This window comes from Macaca fascicularis, chromosome 14 (genome assembly GCF_037993035.2).
Source record: "Macaca fascicularis isolate 582-1 chromosome 14, T2T-MFA8v1.1".
NCBI lineage: Eukaryota > Metazoa > Chordata > Mammalia > Primates > Cercopithecidae > Macaca > Macaca fascicularis.
Genome location: NC_088388.1, coordinates 30,221,125 through 30,238,759, shown reverse-complemented (window position 1 = coordinate 30,238,759; position 17,635 = coordinate 30,221,125). Strand labels below are relative to the sequence as shown.

Here is a 17,635-nt window from a genome sequence, read left to right as displayed (position 1 = left end):
CCTCTTTTAATCCTTGCAACAACCTCAAAAGGTACAAATGTTTACCCCCGATTAGGGTGAGAAGGTAAAGAAAGGCTAAGGTTGTGAATCTTGCCCAAGGTCATATAACTAACAACGTGCAGAGCTGGGATTCAAACCCAGGTCTCTCCAATCACCGTATGCTGCTCCCTAGGTCCTGGTTTGAGCCAGACCTTAACCCCAGGTACCTGGGGATCCTTCCATAAAGACACACCAAGATAAGATTTTATCTCAGCTTTTAAATTTTGGACTCTAAAAAGCTTGGCTGATGCAACAAACCCTTTGATGATTTATTCAAATACTTAAAGCTGCAGCTGCTCCATCAAGCCTGATTAGGAAGATGCCTGGGCTGAGACTGGACCTGCTTATTGGTCTGAACCCAGATCTCCTATCAGGCACTGAAGTGTCCTCAATTCATGGCCTGGAAAATGAAATGGAAGGAGCCTTAAGATTTCATTCTTTTGACTTCCCTAAACCTTAAATATACCTTCTCTCTGAGAGAACATACTAATACTAAAACTCACCAACATTTTTACTTCCTTTTAAAGATTATCTTAAAGAGTGAACCCATCTACCCACTATCTTCATCCAATGCAATCAGCTGACCCAGTCTTTGTTGAGGAGATTAATAAAAATAGTATACTAATGATAGCTAACATTCATTGAGTACTTACTCTGAGTCAGGTACTATCTTCCAACAACCCAGTGAAATACATAATACCATTAGTCCCACTTTATAAATGAGAAAACTGAGGTTTAGAGGATTAGGTAGGCTAACCATGATCAGGCAACTGATTAGTGCCAGAGACAGAATCCAAGCCAGGAATATTTTACTTACGAGCCAATCCTCTTTTCTCTGCGTGATGCTCTCCCCAGCGAACTTCCCATTCCTTCTCTGCCTCCCAAAATGACCAGAACATCTCTGCTTTCCCAGACAGCATGTCAGTTTCTCCTGGGACCATGGAGTCTGTCTGAAGAACACTCCAGACCAGAGCACTTTCCTACTGACATGGACATGTGTTCTCCCAGACATCTCACCCCACTCAGCCCTGGTCCTCAGGAGGTTTATAAGCTAAAAACAGTCTGGTTTTCAAGTAATATTTAATGACCCCATCAGATACAATATCACTGGGAGTACATTGTATGTACATTTAAAAGGTAAGACAGAAAACTGTATACTGTATATATTCTCTGATCATTATTTTTTATTTATTTATTTATTTATTTTTTGAGACAGAGTCTTGCTCTGTTGCCCAGGCCAGAGTGCAGTGGCACAGTCTTGGCTCACTGCAACCTCCGTCTCCCAGGTTCAAGGGATTCTCCTGACTCAATCTCCTGAGTAACTGGGACTACAGGTGCGTGCCACCGTGCCCTGCTAATTTTTGTATTTTTAGTAGAGACAGAGTTTCACCATAGTGGCCAGGCTGGTCTCAAAATCCTGACCTCATGATCCGCCCACCTTGTTCTCCCAAATTGGTGGGATTACAGGCATGAGTCACCGCATCCGGCCCTGATCATAATTTTATAAACGTTGTACACTCCATCGAGAAAACAGTGGGCACAAAATGTTCCTAACGGCCGTCTGTGAATGATAAGATGATGGATGTGTTTTTACTTCCTTATTGCTTCTTTTATGTTTCCAACTTTCTACAGCAAAAATGAAGCCATTTTTATAATCAGAAACAAAAAGTTGCTAAACTAAGCTGATTGACCAAAAAGGAAAAAAAGTCCATATGACTCAGAGTAAAAACAAAGAACTACTTAATCTAGAAGAAACTTTGTTGGCACATGTTCCTTTTTCTTACTACTTACATACCATGCCCTGGTTATGAATGTCAACCTTCATCTAGTTCCACTTGGTTTTCCAGCCTGCTTCTGATGCTGAGCGAAGAATGTCAGTGTTGGGAGTGAATTACCTTAACACATCCATGGTACCCTTCCAGTCCAAGCCACAGCTTTCTGCAGAGGGAAGGTTTAATTACCAAAAGCTCTGTGACACAGTCAGCACTATTTTTGGCTGGCAGGAGGGGCAGGTTAGCTCTTTATCCATCCCTGCCTTGGCTGAGCCCCAGAGGTCACAGAGAGAGAGCAATTTTCACCGTCCCAGGGCCAAGCCCATCTTTCTAGAAGCCATTCCAGTGCTGCCTCCTGAGAAAGCAGCAAGGCCCCAGCTCCCTTCTGCAAAGGAGTGGCACAGTTTCTCCTCCTGATAGTCTCACCCCTGTCTAGAATTCCAAGCTGTCTCAGGGCATGCTCACTGCACCAAGAGAGATCGCTGCCCTTGTTTTGTAATATACCTTACTGGATACATTTCAGACAGTTAGGTTGAGATGGTTGGCAGTGAGCTCATGTATGGCTAAACTATACCATGTGAGAAATCATTGTGAACTCAAGGGATTGGGAATCAAGGAGCCGGGAGGAAAGAGGGGAGGTTTGAGCAGGAAGCAAGAAATCCCATCAACATGGTGGGGAAGCATGTGCCTGGGCAGCAGAGATGGCCAATGAAAACTCTCCCAGCTGGTAGCAGTGACCATAAGAGACCTCAGTATAAAAACGATGACAATAATAGCAATAATCATTTCAAGACTGACTTTGAATTTTGATATCTTATGTCCTTGCTTTTAAGATAGGCTTTAAAAATATATATATTTAACGTTTCTGAAATTGGGGTGCATATTATAGTCAATATCAACATTTATCTACTATGGTACATCTCTTTTTACTTGAAAACTATTATTCCATTGTGATTGCAATTTACAATTAAGGGTGACTTAGAATGGAGTGAACGTGGCTGTTTAGAAACCTTCTGATAGAGACAAATGGGGTTGGGCTGACATTCTCCTTTTCTTGTCTCTTGGATCTTAAGGTTTCCACTCCCCTAACCATTCATACAAATGCATAGAAGCAATGTCTCAGCTTCTCTTCTTCACCTAGCAGACTCCTGCTCATCCTTCCAATCTTGAATCAAATTTTGTTTCTTCCAGGAAGCCTCCCTGACCTAATTGAACAAGTCTAATTCCCCTATTGATCTGTGTGATTGATGGATGTGCATCATCCCCCACTAGGCTGTACCCTTATCGAGAACAGAACTGGACTTTTTTTTCTCACTGCTAAGTCATCCACTAAGAGCACAATAGGGTTTTCAGTAAATTTTTGCTGCATTAAAATATGTGAGTCTCTAATAGAGAGCTCGACGACAAATGATTAATTCCCACCTCAGATGATCAAAAGTTTCTTTCAATGATCCTTGGCAAATATCCCTAATAGCAAGGGTGGACATGAGCTAGACCTTCAGAAAAGCAGAAAGTTTTGTCACTTTTCTACCATCAACAGACCATGTTGATATTTAATTAATTGCATGTTAAATAGTATTGAGTCATTTATTATTATTTGTGCCTTTGTCCCACTGGCTCCCGGTGACTCCTTATGCCTATTTCAATTACAAGCCTAAGCCTCCCTTGAAAGGATGTTAAGTGAATAAAGAGTATGACCATAGCACTTAGTGCAATATTAATATACATTTAAACTTTAAGGAGGGAGGATTTCAACAGACAGCACTGTTAGAATGGTACTACTGGTTAAAAATCCTATAATCCTGGCAACTACTGAGAATAGTTTCAAGCCTAGAAGAGTCCCTAGAAACCCTTGGGTCTGATCATTTTACAGATAGAGGACAAAAACACAAATCTATTACCAAATAACAAAGGCATCCTATTAGTGGCACACTGGGACAAGAGACCTTCTGATATAAAAAGAAAATCTTAGCCGGGTGCAGTGACTCCTGTCTGAAATCCCAGGGCTTTTGGAGGCTGAGGAGAGAGGATTGGTTGGGACCAGGAGTTTGAGACCAGCCTGGTCAATATAACAAGACCCCGTCTCTCCAAAAAATTTAAAAAAATAAAAAATTAGCCAGGCATGGTGGTGCACACCTGGAGTACCCACTACCAGGAAGTCTGAAGAGGAGGAATTCCTTGAGTCCAGGAATTCCAGGCTGCAGTGGGCTAAGATTACACTACTGTACGCCAGCCTATGTGACAAAGCAAGACTGTGTTTCTTTAAAAATAAAAATAAAAAATAAAAAATCCTGAAATCAAAGGATCTGTGTTGGCCCACCTGTTCCAACGTTTCTTTTTTGCCCTAACCCAGTGGTTCTCAGCCAGGGGCAATTTTGTAATGTCTGGACACATTTTTGGTTGTCACTACTAGAGGAAGAGGTGCTGTTAGTAAGTAGAGGCCAGGGATGCTGCAAATCATCCCCCACAACAAAGAATTATTTTGCCCCAAATGGCAATAGGGCCAAGGTCACACCAGGAGATTATACCCCACACGTGTCTTGGAGGGTTGCACGCCCACAGAGCCTCGCTCACTGCTAGCACAGCAGTCTGAGATCCAACTGCAAGGTGGCAGCGAGGTTGGGGGAACGGCGCCCACCATTGCTGAAGCTTGAGTGTAAACAAAGCAGCCTGGAAGCTGGAACTGGGTGGAGCCCACCTCAGCTCAAGGAGGCCTCCTGCCTCTGTGGACTCCACCTCTGGGGACAGGGCATAGCCAAACAAAGGCAGCAGAAACCTCTTAAATGTCCCTGTCTGACAGCTTTGAAGAGAGTAGTGGTTCTCCCAGCACAGAGTTTGAGATCTGAGAACGGACAGACTGCCTCCTCAAGTGGGTCCCTGACCCCCAAGTAGCCTTACTGGGAGGCATCCCCCAGTAGGGGCAGATCAACACCTCACATGGCCGGGTACCCCTCTGAGACAAAGCTTCCAGAGAAACGATCAGGCAGCATCATTTACTGTTCAGCAATATTCACTGTTCTGTAGCCTCTGCTGCTGATACCCAGGCAAACAGGGTCTGGAGTGGATACCCAACAGACGTGCAGCTGAGGGTCCTGACTGTTAGAAGGAAAACTAACAAACAGAAAGGACATCCACACCAAAACCCCATCTGTACATCACCATCGTCAAAGTCTAAAGGTAAATAAAACCACAAAGATGGGGACAAAACAGAGCAGAAAAGTTGAAAATTCTAAAAATCAGAGTGCCTCTCCCACTCCAAAGGAATGCAGCTCCTCACCAGCAATGGAACAAAGCTGGACGGAGAATGACTTTGACCAGTTGAGAGAAGAAGGCTTCAGATGACCAAACTTCTCTGAGCTAAAGGAGGAAGTTCGAACCCATTGCAAAGAAGCTAAAAACCTTGAAAAAATATGAGATAAATGGCTAACTAGAATAACCAGTGTAGAGAAGTCCTTAAATAACTTGATGGAGCTGAAAACCATGGCACAAGAACTACGTGACGAATGCACAAGCTTCAGTAGCCGATTTAATCAACTGGAAGAAAGGATATCAGTGATTGAAGATCAAATGAATGAAATGAAGCAAGAAGAGAAGTGTAGAGAAAAAAGAGTAAAAAGAAATGAACAAAGCCCCCAAGAAATATGGGACTGTGTGAAAAGACCAAATCTACATCTGATTGGTGTGCCTGAAAGTGATGGGGAGAATGGAACCAAGTTGGAAAACACTCTTCAGGATATTATCCAGGAGAACTTCCTCAACCTAGCAAGGCAGGCCAACATTCAAATTCAAGAAATACAGAGAACACCACAAAGATACTCCTCGAGAAGAGCAACTCCAAGACACATAATTGTCAGATTCACCAAAGTTGAAATGAAGGAAAAAATGTTAAGGGCGGCCAAAGAGAAAGGTCCGGTTACACACAAAGGCAAGCCCGTCAGACTAACAGCAGATCTCTCAGCAGAAAGTCTACAAGCCAGAAGAGAGTCGGGGCCAATATTTAACTTCTAAAAGAAAAGAATTTTCAACCCAGAATTTCATATCCAGTCAAACTAAGCTTCATAAGTGAAGGAGAAATAAAATCCTTTACAGACAAGCAAATGCTGAGAGATTTTGTCACCACCAGGCCTGCCCTACAAGAGCTCCTGAAGGAAGCACTAAACATGGAAAGGAACAAGCGGTACCAGCCACTGCAACACCATGCCAAAATGTAAAGAGTATCAATGCTAGGAAGAATCTGCATCAACTAACGAGCAAAAGAACCAGCTAACATCATAATGACAGGATCAGATTCACATATAACAATATTAACCTTAAATGTAAATGGGCTAAATGCTCCAATTAAAAGTCACAGAAGGGCAAATTGGATAAAGAGTCAAGACCCATCAGTGTGCTGTCTTCAGGAGACCCATCTCACGTGCAGAGACACACATAGGCTTACAATAAAGGGATGGAGGAAGATCTGCCAAGCAAATGGAAAACAAAAAAGGCAGGGGTTGAAATCCTAGTCTCTGACAAAACAGACTTTAAACCAACAAAGATCAAAAGAGACAAAGAAGGCCATTACATAATGGTAAAGGGATCAATTCAACAAGAAGAGCTAACTATCCTAAATATATATGCACCCAATACAGGAGCACCCAGATTCATAAAGCAAGTCCTTAGAGACCTACAAAGAGACTTAGACTCCCACACAACAATAATGGGAGACTTAACACCCCACTGTCAACATTAGACAGATCAATGAGACAGAAAGTTAAAAAGGATACCCAGGAATTGAACTCAGTTCTGCACCAAGTGGACTTAATAGACATCTACAGAACTCTCCACCCCAAATCAACAGAATACACATTCTTCTCAGCACCACATCACATTTATTCCACAATTGACCACATTATTGGAAGTAAAGCACTACTCAGCAAATGCAAAAGAACAGAAATTATAACAAACTGTCTCTCAGACCACAGTGTAATCGAACTAGAACTCAGGATTAAGAAACTCACTCAAAACTCAACTACATGGAAACTGAACAATCTGCTCCCAAATGACTACTGAGTACATAATGAAATGAAGGCAGAAATAAAGATGTTCTTTGAAACCAATGAGAACAAAGATACAACATACCAGAATCTCTGGGACACATTTAAAGCAGTGTGTAAAGGGAAATTTATAGCACTAAATGCCCACAGGAGAAAGCAGTAAAGATCTAAAAATGACACCCTAACATCACAATTAAAAGAACTAGAGAAGCAAAAGCAAACACATTCAAAAACTAGCAGAAGGCAACAAATAACTAAGATCAGAGCAGAAGTGAAGGAGATAGAGACACCAAAAAACCCTTCAAAAAATCAATGTATCCAAGAGCTGGGTTTTTTGAAAAGAACAACAAAATTGATAGACTGCTAGCAAGACTAATAGAGAGAAGAATCAAATAGACACAATAAAAAATGATAAAGGGGATATCACCACCGATCCCACAGAAATACAAAATACCATCAGAGAATACTATAAACACCTCTACACAAATAAACTAGAAATTCTATAAGAAATGGATAAATTCCTGGACACATATACCCTCCCAAGACTAAACCAGGAAGAAATCTAATCCCTGAATAGACAAATAACAGGTTCTGAAATTGAGGCAATAATTAATAGCCTACCAACCAAAAAATTCCAGGACCACACGGAATCACAGCCGAATTCTACCAGAGGTACAAGGAGGAGCTGCTACCATTCCTTCTGAAACTATTCCAATCAATAGAAAAAGAGGGAATCCTCCCTACTCATTTTATGAGGCCACCATCATCCGGATACCAAAGCATGGTAGAGACACAACAAAAGAAGAGAATTTTAGACCAATATCCCTGATGAACTTCAATACAAAAATCCTTAATAAAATACTGGCAAACCAAATCTGGCAGCACATCAAAAAGCTTATCCACCATGATCAAGTGGGCTTCATCCCTGGGATGCAAGGCTGGTTCAACATACACAAATCAATAAACGTAATCTAGCATATAAACAGAACCAAAGACAAAAACCACATGATTATCTCAATAGATGCAGAAAAGGCCTTTGACAGAATTCAGCATTCCTTCATGCTAAAAACTCTCAATAAATTAGGTTTTTATGGGACATATCTCAAAATAGTAAGAGCTATTTATGACAAACCCACAGCCAATATCATACTGAATGGGCAAAAACTGGAAGCATTCCCTTTGAAAACTGGCACAAGACAGGGATGCCCTCACTCACCACTCCTATTCAACATAGTGTTGGAAGTTCTGGCCAGGGAAATCAGGCAAGAGAAAGAAATAAAGGATATTCAGTTCAGAAAAGAGGAAGTCAAATCGTCCCTGTTTGCAGATGACATGACTGTATATTTAGAAAACCCCATCGTCTCAGCCCAAAATATCTTTAAGCTGATAAGTAACTTCAGCAAAGTCTCAGGATACAAAATCAACGTGCAAAAATCACAAGCATTCTTATACACCAATAACAGACAAACAGAGAGCCAAATCATGAATGAACTCCCATTCACAATTGCTTCAAAGAGAATAAAATACCTAAGAATCCAACTTACAAGGGATGTGAAGGACCTCTTCAAGGAGAACTACAAACCACTGCTCAACAAAATAAAAGAGGACACAAACAAGTGGAAGAACATTCCATGCTCATGGATAGGAAGAATAATATCGTGAAAATGGCCATACTGCCCAAGGTAATTTATAGATTCAGTGTCATCACCATCAAGCTACCAATGACTTTCTTCACAGAATTGGGGGAAAAACTACTTTAAAGTTCATATGGAACCAAAAAAGAGCCCTCAATGCCAAGATAATCCTAAGCAAAAAGAACAAAGCTGGAGGCATCATGCTACCTGACTTCAAACTATACTACAAGGCTACAGTAACCAAAACAGCATGGTATTGGTACCAAAACAGATATATAGACCAATGCAACAGAACAGAGCCCTTAGAAATAATACCACACATCTATAACCATCTGATCTTTGAAAAACTTGACAAAAACAAGAAATGGGGAAAGGATTCCCTATTTAATAAATGGTGCTGGGAAAATTGGCTAGCCATACGTAGAAAGCTGAAACTGGATCCCTTCCTTACACCTTATATAAAAATTAATTGAAGATGGACTAAAGACTTAAATGTTAGACCTTAAACCATAAAAACCCTAGAAGAAAACCTAGGCAATACCATTCAGGACATAGGCATGGGCAAGGACTTCATGTCTAAAATGCCAAAAGCAATTGCAACAAAAGCCAAAATTGACAAATGGAATCTAATTAAACTAAAGAGCTTCTGCACAGCAAAATAAACTACCATCAGAGTGAACAGGCAACCTACAGAATGGGAGAAAATTTTTGCAATCTACTTATCTGGCAAAGGGCTAATATCCAGAATCCACAAAGAACTCAAACACATTTACAAGAAAAAAACAAACAACCCCATCAAAAAGTGGCCAAAGAATATGAACAGACACTTCTCAAAAGAAGATATTTATGCAGCCAACAGACACATGAAAAAACGCTCATCATCACTGGCCTTCAGAGAAATGCAAATCAAAACCACAATGAGATACCATCTCACACCAGATAGAATGGCAATCATTAAAAAGTCAGGAAACAACAGGTGCTGGAGAGGATGTGGAGAAATAGGAACACTTTTACACTGTTGGTGGGACTGTAAACTAGTTCAATCATTGTGGAAGACTGTGTGGTGATTCCTCAAGGATTTAGAACTAGAAATACCATTTGACCCAGCCATCCCATTATTGGATATATACCCAAAGGATTATAAATCATGCTGATAAAAAGACACATGCACATGTATGTTTATTGCAGCACTATTTGCAATAGCAAAGACTTGGAACCAACCCAAATGTCCATCAGTGATAGACTGTATGAAGAAAATGTGGCACATATACACCATGGAATACTATGCATCCATAAAAAAGATGAGTTCATGTCCTTTGTAGGGACACGGATGAAGCTGGAAACCGTCATTCTGTGCAAACTATCACAAGAACAAAAAACTAAACACTGCATGTTCTCACTCATAGGTGGGAACTGAACAATGAGAACACTTGGACACAGGAAGGGGAACATCACACACCGGGGCCTGTCATGGGGTGGGAGGACAGGGGAGGGATAGCATTAGGAGATATGCCTAATGTAAATGAGGAGTTGATGGGTGCAGCACACCAACATGGCACATGTATACATATGTAACAAACCTGCACGTTGTGCACATGTACCCTAGAACTTAAAGTATAGTTTTAAAAAAATAGGGCCAAGGTCGAGAAACCCTATCCCAACAGATGTCAGTGAGGCAGAAGGAGCCAGCCATGGGCAATTCCTCACACTTTTCACCCCCAGCCGCCCCCACACCCGTCACCCAAGAACACATCTGAGACTTTGCACCGCATACTGAAATATGTGCCTACTCTCACGTGGACACAAATAGATACCAGAAGCCTGGCCCAGCCCCAACAGAAACATGACACATCTTCCACGAGCAGCAAAATCTTCCTGAATTTCCTCAACTCTAATTATACATTTTCCCATATTTCAAGTTTTCTGAAAATAGAATGTGTCTCATAATGAATGTAGTTTCCCTTATCCCAATGCTGTTATAAAATCAATAGAAACTCCTATAAATGATTACATTTATAAGAAAGTTACAAAGAAACATGGTAGTTTAAACCATAATGTTTACACAGAAATACAAACAAACAATAGAGCATGATGTAAAAATTTGCTTGGTTTCCAAGGATAAAACACAAGGTTTCAAAGAATTTTTCCCCTGTGGCAGGCCCCTTTGGCCAATGTGAGTTCAAACTCTTCCACCTTGTTGGTAGAGAGACCTAAAGCATTATAGAGTTTACTCTCAGGATGAAAAAAGGCCAAAGGTAAGAGGGTCTGTGAATGAGACCAACCATGGTGAGCTCACTTTCAGAATCTTAGCATCAGAGAGACCTGATCTCCCTCCTCCCAACCTTCACACCCTCCTCCTGCATCTTCACTCCAATAATCCTATATGGCTTTTTTTCTGTATTTTTCCATAATTCACACCATTTCAGATGATTAGCACTTGTGAGTGTACTGGAGCTAACTGGGAAAGAAAGCATCCATAGGTCGTGCCTGCTGACTGCCTTGTTTCGCTGCATGTCTGCGCAAAACAGCAGGAAGTGGTCAATGCACCAGCTGTAGAGGGAGTGAGGCCAATTATAGATCCAGTCTTAACATCTTAGCTGGCTGGGCGTGGTGGCTCACACGTGTAATCCCAGCACTTTGGGAGGCCGAGGTAGGCGGATCACTTGAGGACAGGAGTTCGAGACCAGCTTGGTCAACATAGTGAAACCCCTTCTCTACTAAAAATACAAAAATTACCTGGGCATGGTGGTGTGTGTTTATAATCCCAGCTACTCGGGAGGCCGAAGCAGGAGAATCGCTTGATTCTCCAGGAGGCAGAGGTTGTAGTGAGCCAAGATCATGCCACTGCACTCCAGCCTGGGCAATAGAGCAAGACTCCATCTCATGTCAAAAAAAACAGTCTTAGCTGACGGTCTCCTTGAACAAGTTAGGTAACTCTGTAAGCCTTGGTTTTCTCATATGTAATGCACAGCAGATGGATAACAACACTGTCCACTACAGAGCTGTTTTTTCTCTTTAGTTACAAACAAAATAATTATGTGAAATAATTATGTGAAATAAATGGTATATAGCCAACTGCCCATGAAAGCTGGTATGGCCTTCTGAGCAGGTTATAAGAGGTCTAGCAGTAATGATTCTAAAGATTCTATAGCTTTGTACTTAGCTACACTTTGAGAGTTCCTGAATGAATTGAATACCATCAAATACACCTAGACTGGGGGACCCCATGATGTTTTTTTCCAGATTCATCTTCACAAACTTATAATCAACCCATACAATAGCCCTAATTGATTTTGAACAGTGATGTTATGGGCAGGTGTGTGTTTGTTCTATAAAATTTCTGGGAATAAAATCCTTCACCTCATTGGTGTTCCCAGATGGTAGAAAGACTTAGTTGAAAATCTGCTAATGTTCCTGGACACCTCTGACCATGCGTTATGGCACTGCACTTGCTCAGGTGGCTAAGACTCAAGGCAACTCCCAGCACTCCCCTAGAACGCTGGGCAGAAGGCCCTTGGTTGCAACGTAGGCAAAAATGGGGTGCATTCCAAGACACCTTCTTTTTGTCAAGAATATAACGTATCTTTTCTCTGGGGCAGCAAACTTCAAGGATCCTTCTCAGACATTTGAAATTATTTCTGAGGGTCTAGAATATTCCTTTGCTCTTGTCGTTTAGGCTTGTCTTGAAACAGACTCAGTAGGTGAATGGCATTGACAAATGTAAAATCTCTGACAATTTAGAGAGAATATTAAGAAAAATGAGGGAAATGAGAATAAAAGCAATCCTTATTCTTTCAAATATAAAGTCTTGATGTGAATTTTATTACATAAAAATGTAAAACTAATGTTCTGATAACACATTATTTAAGTATTATTATTTCTGGCAATAATTAACTTTTTACTCATTGAATTTGCTCATTTTTATGGCAAGCATTGTATCTCTTATTATAAAAAAGTAAGAGCTTTTAGGCCGGGTGCAGTGGCTCACCCCTGTAATCCCAGTATGTTGGGAGGTCGAGGCGGGCGGACCACGAGGTCAGGAGATTCAGACCATCCTGACTAACATGGTGAAACCCCATCCCTACTAAAACTACAAAAAAAAAAAAAAAAAATTTAGCTGGGCGTGGTGGCACATGCCTGTAATCCCAGCTACTCAGGAGGCTGAGGCAGGAGAATTGCTTGAACCCAGCAGGCAGAGGTTGTAGTGAGCCGAGATCATGCCACTGCACTCCAGCCTGGGCAACTGAACAAGACTCCATCTCAAAAAAAAAAAAAAAAAAAAGGTAAGAGTTTTTAAAAGTAAATTCAAATCCATTAATTTTAGATCTCTATTAAAGGCAGAAAATCTAAATCAATGACTTAAATTAGACAGGAGTAGGGCTTTGTACAAACAAGTACATTCGGAAAACATGGGTAGCAGTATGAATCAGGCTTAATCTTTCTCAAAATGGGTAAAAAGCATTATAAATCTGTTTATGTTCATGAACTCAGTAACTTCATTTTGGGAATATGGTGCCTGGAACAATCTCTAAGTAAAATAAATGCAATACAAAGAGGGTCATTTGCAGCACTATTTATAAAATAAGAAAACTGGAAACGACCAAGTCCAATTCCTGCAAAATACTTATGCAAATGACACCACAGCAATAGTGAACTCTAACAGATAAAATATAGAATTCCTTACCCATATTCTCATATGGCAACCTACTGCATGTACATAAAGCTGGGCATAGTCAGGTCCTATATATTGTCACACAACATAAGAGTGACCATTAGGACAAAAACCAAGGCTAGAAAAGAATTTACAATAATAATTTTATAGGATATTAAAACGGTTTAAGTTCTTTTTCTTAAAAAAGGCAGGGGAAAAGCAGGTGCTGTGGCTCATGCCTGTAATCCCAGTGCTTTGGGGGGCCGAGGTGGGCAGATCACCAGGTAAAGAGATTGAGACCATCCTGGCCAACATGGTAAAACCCCGTCTCTACTAAAAATACAAAAATTAGCTGGGTGTGGTGGCAGGTGCCTGTAGTCCCACCTACTTGGCAGGCTAAGGCAGGAGAATCACTTGAACCGGAGAGGCGAAGGTTGCAGTGAGCCGAGATTGCGCCACTGCACTCCAGCCTGGCAACAGAGCAAGATTCTGTCTCAAAAAAAAAGAGGGGAGAGTGGCAGCCTAGAAAACAGACGTAAAGTACGTAACATAATCTCAAATACGTATTGATGTATGTTATGACTAGAAGGGAATACAACATTTCAACAGTGATTATCTCTAGTTGAAGAAATTGCAGGTGATTTTTCCCTTCTGCGTACATTTACGTTTTAATACTTCTCTGCAATGAGCATGTAGAACTTCTATGATCATAATATTAATCACCTTTTTAAAACTGAAACTATAAACAAATGAACTTGAAGGAATTCATTTTAAACAGTAAGGAGAGGCCGGGCGCGGTGGCTCAAGCCTGTAATCCCAGCACTTTGGGAGGCCGAGACGGGCGGATCACGAGGTCAGGAGATCGAGACCATCCTGGCTAACACAGTGAAACCCCGTCTCTACTAAAAAATACAAAAAACTAGCCGGGCAAGGTGGCGGGCGCCTGTAGTCCCAGCTACTCGGGAGGCTGAGGCAGGAGAATGGCGTAAACCCGGGAGGCGGAGCTTGCAGTGAGCCGAGATCCGGCCACTGCGCTCCAGCCTGGGCGACAGAGCAAGACTCTGTCTCAAAAAAAAAAAATAAAAAATAAAAATAAAAAATAAATAAACAGTAAGGAGAAATAGGCCAAAATGTGAACAGAATAAGTAATTTATATTATTGTAGCAAGGAAAATTATCAGGTTCTTCACAACTTTGTATCATCCACATTGCCAAGCAAATACAGAAAGCCCTTGCTCAAATCCAATTTTTCCAGACTTTCTTGATGTTTTCTGGTTTCCTGAGTAACTTCTCTTTGCAATTTCTGTTTCATTTGACTTCTTTATTTTTTTTTTAATCATCATCTTGAACTTCTGAAAAGAGAAACTAACATGTGAAAGAATAGAGTACTGAATATTGTCCCACTTCTGGTAAACCCTAAAGCTGCACCCAGAACCTAGTGAACACTGAAAAATGTGTTGAGAGAATAAAGAAGTACTAACCACTTTTTTCCAATAATGGAAGAAAAGAGTAATTTGAAGGAATAAATAAATAGCAAGTAGGAGGCGGTGGTCATTGTCACACCCACACTCTATGTTGCAAGAGGAAAGAGAAATACTTAACAAGCACCCAGAGTGTAACATGGGACCAAATATCTTATGCATTTAGTACTATTAAAAAATACCTTTTTCACCACAAAAGCCAGACCTGCTAATTCTCTCACCAAATACAGGCAGCAGTGCAACATCGCTGACACTTTTGCTTTAGACTTTTGGACCCAAGAGCTTTGACAGCAGGGTAAACTGCTTGACAATAAAATCTTAATTAAAGTCGCTTGCACTTGCAAGTGGAAATACAGCTATCACACAACAGATCACACAACAGGGAAATGGCACAGCTAGAATTCTAGAATTTTCGTTTGTGTCAATTTCTTCACAGTGATGGCTGAAAACACTAACACTAGAACCTGTAGAAAGAACATGAGGCTCAATGTAGAGCACATATCCATTAAGGACAGCATCACACATTTTTGGGTGCTTCAATTCTTCAAGATGCAATCATGGATGATTATTTTGATTTTTAAAAAAAATACAGCTTTTCCAAGTCACCACTCACCTGCCATACTGCAGAGAAAAAGCTGTCAGCTGCTTTAAAGTTTTCCTAGCCAGTGTTTCGACCTCAAAGACATCAAAAACTGTCCTATCGACTGCTGTCATTTGACTTGGGAGGCCAAGGTAACTGTTTGTTTGGATGTTGTGTAATCATGAGAGTAAAGTCGTCATCGGTATCATGTAATTAATATATTATTTAAGCAGTCTTTTAAAGGGGAGTAACTGGATGTGGAAAGATAGAAATAACTCTGATTCTTCCATTAATTCATTAATTCATTAATTCATTCAACCTAAAAAGTACTTGACTCACTACCAGGCACTGGCATGCAGAGACCTGTGCATTTTATTCAGCATCCTAAGACATTTCAGAAACCAATTGTTTTTCCTGAAAATCAGATTACATTTCCCAAGTCTTCTTCCTTTCTCTGAGCCTCAGTGTTTCTAAGGAAGATCTCATTCACAGGAGGGAACTCACATTATTTCAGCCCCTGGGAAAACCAAGTGTCTTTGCCAAATACCAAAATAGACTCTCAGCAGTGTCTCATAATAACCTATTTTTCTGCCTTCTCGTTTCTCCTCCTTCTGCAGGAATGCAAACTGATTCCTCCCTTCTCATCACCCCTCACAACCCACCCTTATCCCATCCAATATTTCTGACCTGACCATTCTCTCGGCTCCAGGAACGTGCTGGTCACGTAGTGCTGGAGTGAGCTCTGCCTTCCATCATCGTCCTGCTACACCACAGAGGAAAAGCTGTCAGGCACTTTAAAGTTTACCTACCCAGTGTTTTGATGTCAAAGACGTCACAAACTGTCCTATTGACTTTTGTCATTTCGTTCGAGAGCCCAAGGTCACTGTTTGTTTGGACGTTGTGTAATTATGGGAGTTAAAGACATCATCAGTGTCATTTTTGGCCTTTGATGTCCCTTTTCTCTCCTTAGGCAAGAACCATGGCTGTTTCCTTCCCATGTTTTGTGAATTTCTACTTGGTTATCCAGCAGTTCACGGGTAAGCCCCTGAGCCTGTTGGTAGCTCTGACACCATATGGTCCTCCCTGGGTACCTACCTTCACTTCTCTAATACCATTCTTCCAACCCCAGTGACCATTAACCATTTCATGCCTGGAAGACTTGCTCTTTGACATTTAACCCTGACCCAGTAAAGTCATTAGTCTTTAACTTCTAAATCCCAATGTGGAAGAAACTAGCTCATTTTAAGGCCCAGAGATGTCCCAGCTTCTGATCTTTTCTTGATGCTTAAATTCTAAATGTTCCATAGCTTAATTTACTCCTGGATTTTGTGGAAAGACCTCTCTTTGTTTTCTAATTAAATATAAAATGAAAGGTCAACCTGTTGTTTTGAGGTAGGTTTGGACTCTAGGCTCCATGTCACCTTCCATGGCTTCCATAAATCATAGCACCATTTCTCAAATGTGCCTCTCAGAACACTAATCACGTAAAATGTTCCTGCATTTATTTTATTTATTTAGTTATTTATTTATTTGAGCGTCTCACTCTGTTGCCCATCTGGAGTACAGTGGTATGATCTCGGCCCACTGCAACCTCCATCTCCCGGTCTCAAGTGATTCTCCTGTCTCAGCCTCCTGAGTAGCTGGGACTACACGTGCCCACCAGCATGCCCAACTAATTTTTGTACTTTTAGTAGAGATGGGATTTCACCATGTTGGCCAGGGTGGTCTCAAACTCCTGACCTCAAGTGATTCACCTGTCTCAGCCTCGCAAAATGCTGGGATTATAGGCATGAGTCACTATGCCTGGCCTGCTCCTACATTTTAAGATGAAGAGAGTCACATCAGATTGGACAGAGCTGCCCTTTTTTGGAGGCTAAGAATGTACATTAGTTTACTAAAGGCTCTGAGAAATTCTGCAGTGAAGAAACATTCAACTTTGCTTAACCAAGCCATAGCCAAAGTTACCCAAAACATGTTGACTTTTTGTTTGTTTTATTTTTCTTACATAAGAGCTATATAGATGTATGGATTTATTGATCCAAGGAACATACTCTGAAGCAATAGTCTTCTATATAAAGATCAAGCTCCCTAACGTAGCATACAAGGCCTTATATGTCCAATCTGGCCTACCTCAACTTCTGGAGAAGTCCTTTGTTACTCGTTCCTCCTTTCTGCTTCCCCCAACCCTTGTCAGGCATCAAAATCTCCCATATTGTGGCAATCCTTTAGGTTAAGAAGAGGGGACAAATGGGTAAGAACACAGAGGACCCTGAGTCTAGGCTACAGACATGGATTTAGTCTTATGGTAGAAAGGAATAAAGGCTTTTGTCGGCTTCGTATGGTGGCTCACGCCTGTAATCTCAGCACTTTGGAAGGCCGAGGCAACAGAACTCCTTGAGCCTAGGATTTCAAGACCACACTGGACAACATGGCAAAACCAAGT

The 17,635-nt window shown here is 41.1% G+C and overlaps 1 protein-coding gene across 4 annotated transcripts in view; it reads right to left on the bottom strand.

The window, feature by feature from the left end:
- SLC1A2 (solute carrier family 1 member 2) overlaps positions 1-17,635 on the bottom strand; it is a 172,629-nt gene that overhangs the window by 98,467 nt on the left and 56,527 nt on the right. The window contains exon 1 of one of the 4 annotated variants that reach the window (XM_065528323.2): positions 15,880-15,964. The exons of the other annotated variants lie outside the window; for them this stretch is intronic. Within the exon in view, the coding sequence (XP_065384395.1) occupies positions 15,880-15,887 (8 nt within the window). The 5' untranslated portion in view covers positions 15,888-15,964. Of the gene's footprint in view, positions 1-15,879; positions 15,965-17,635 lie in introns of those variants that run through there. 4 annotated transcript variants of the gene reach the window in all.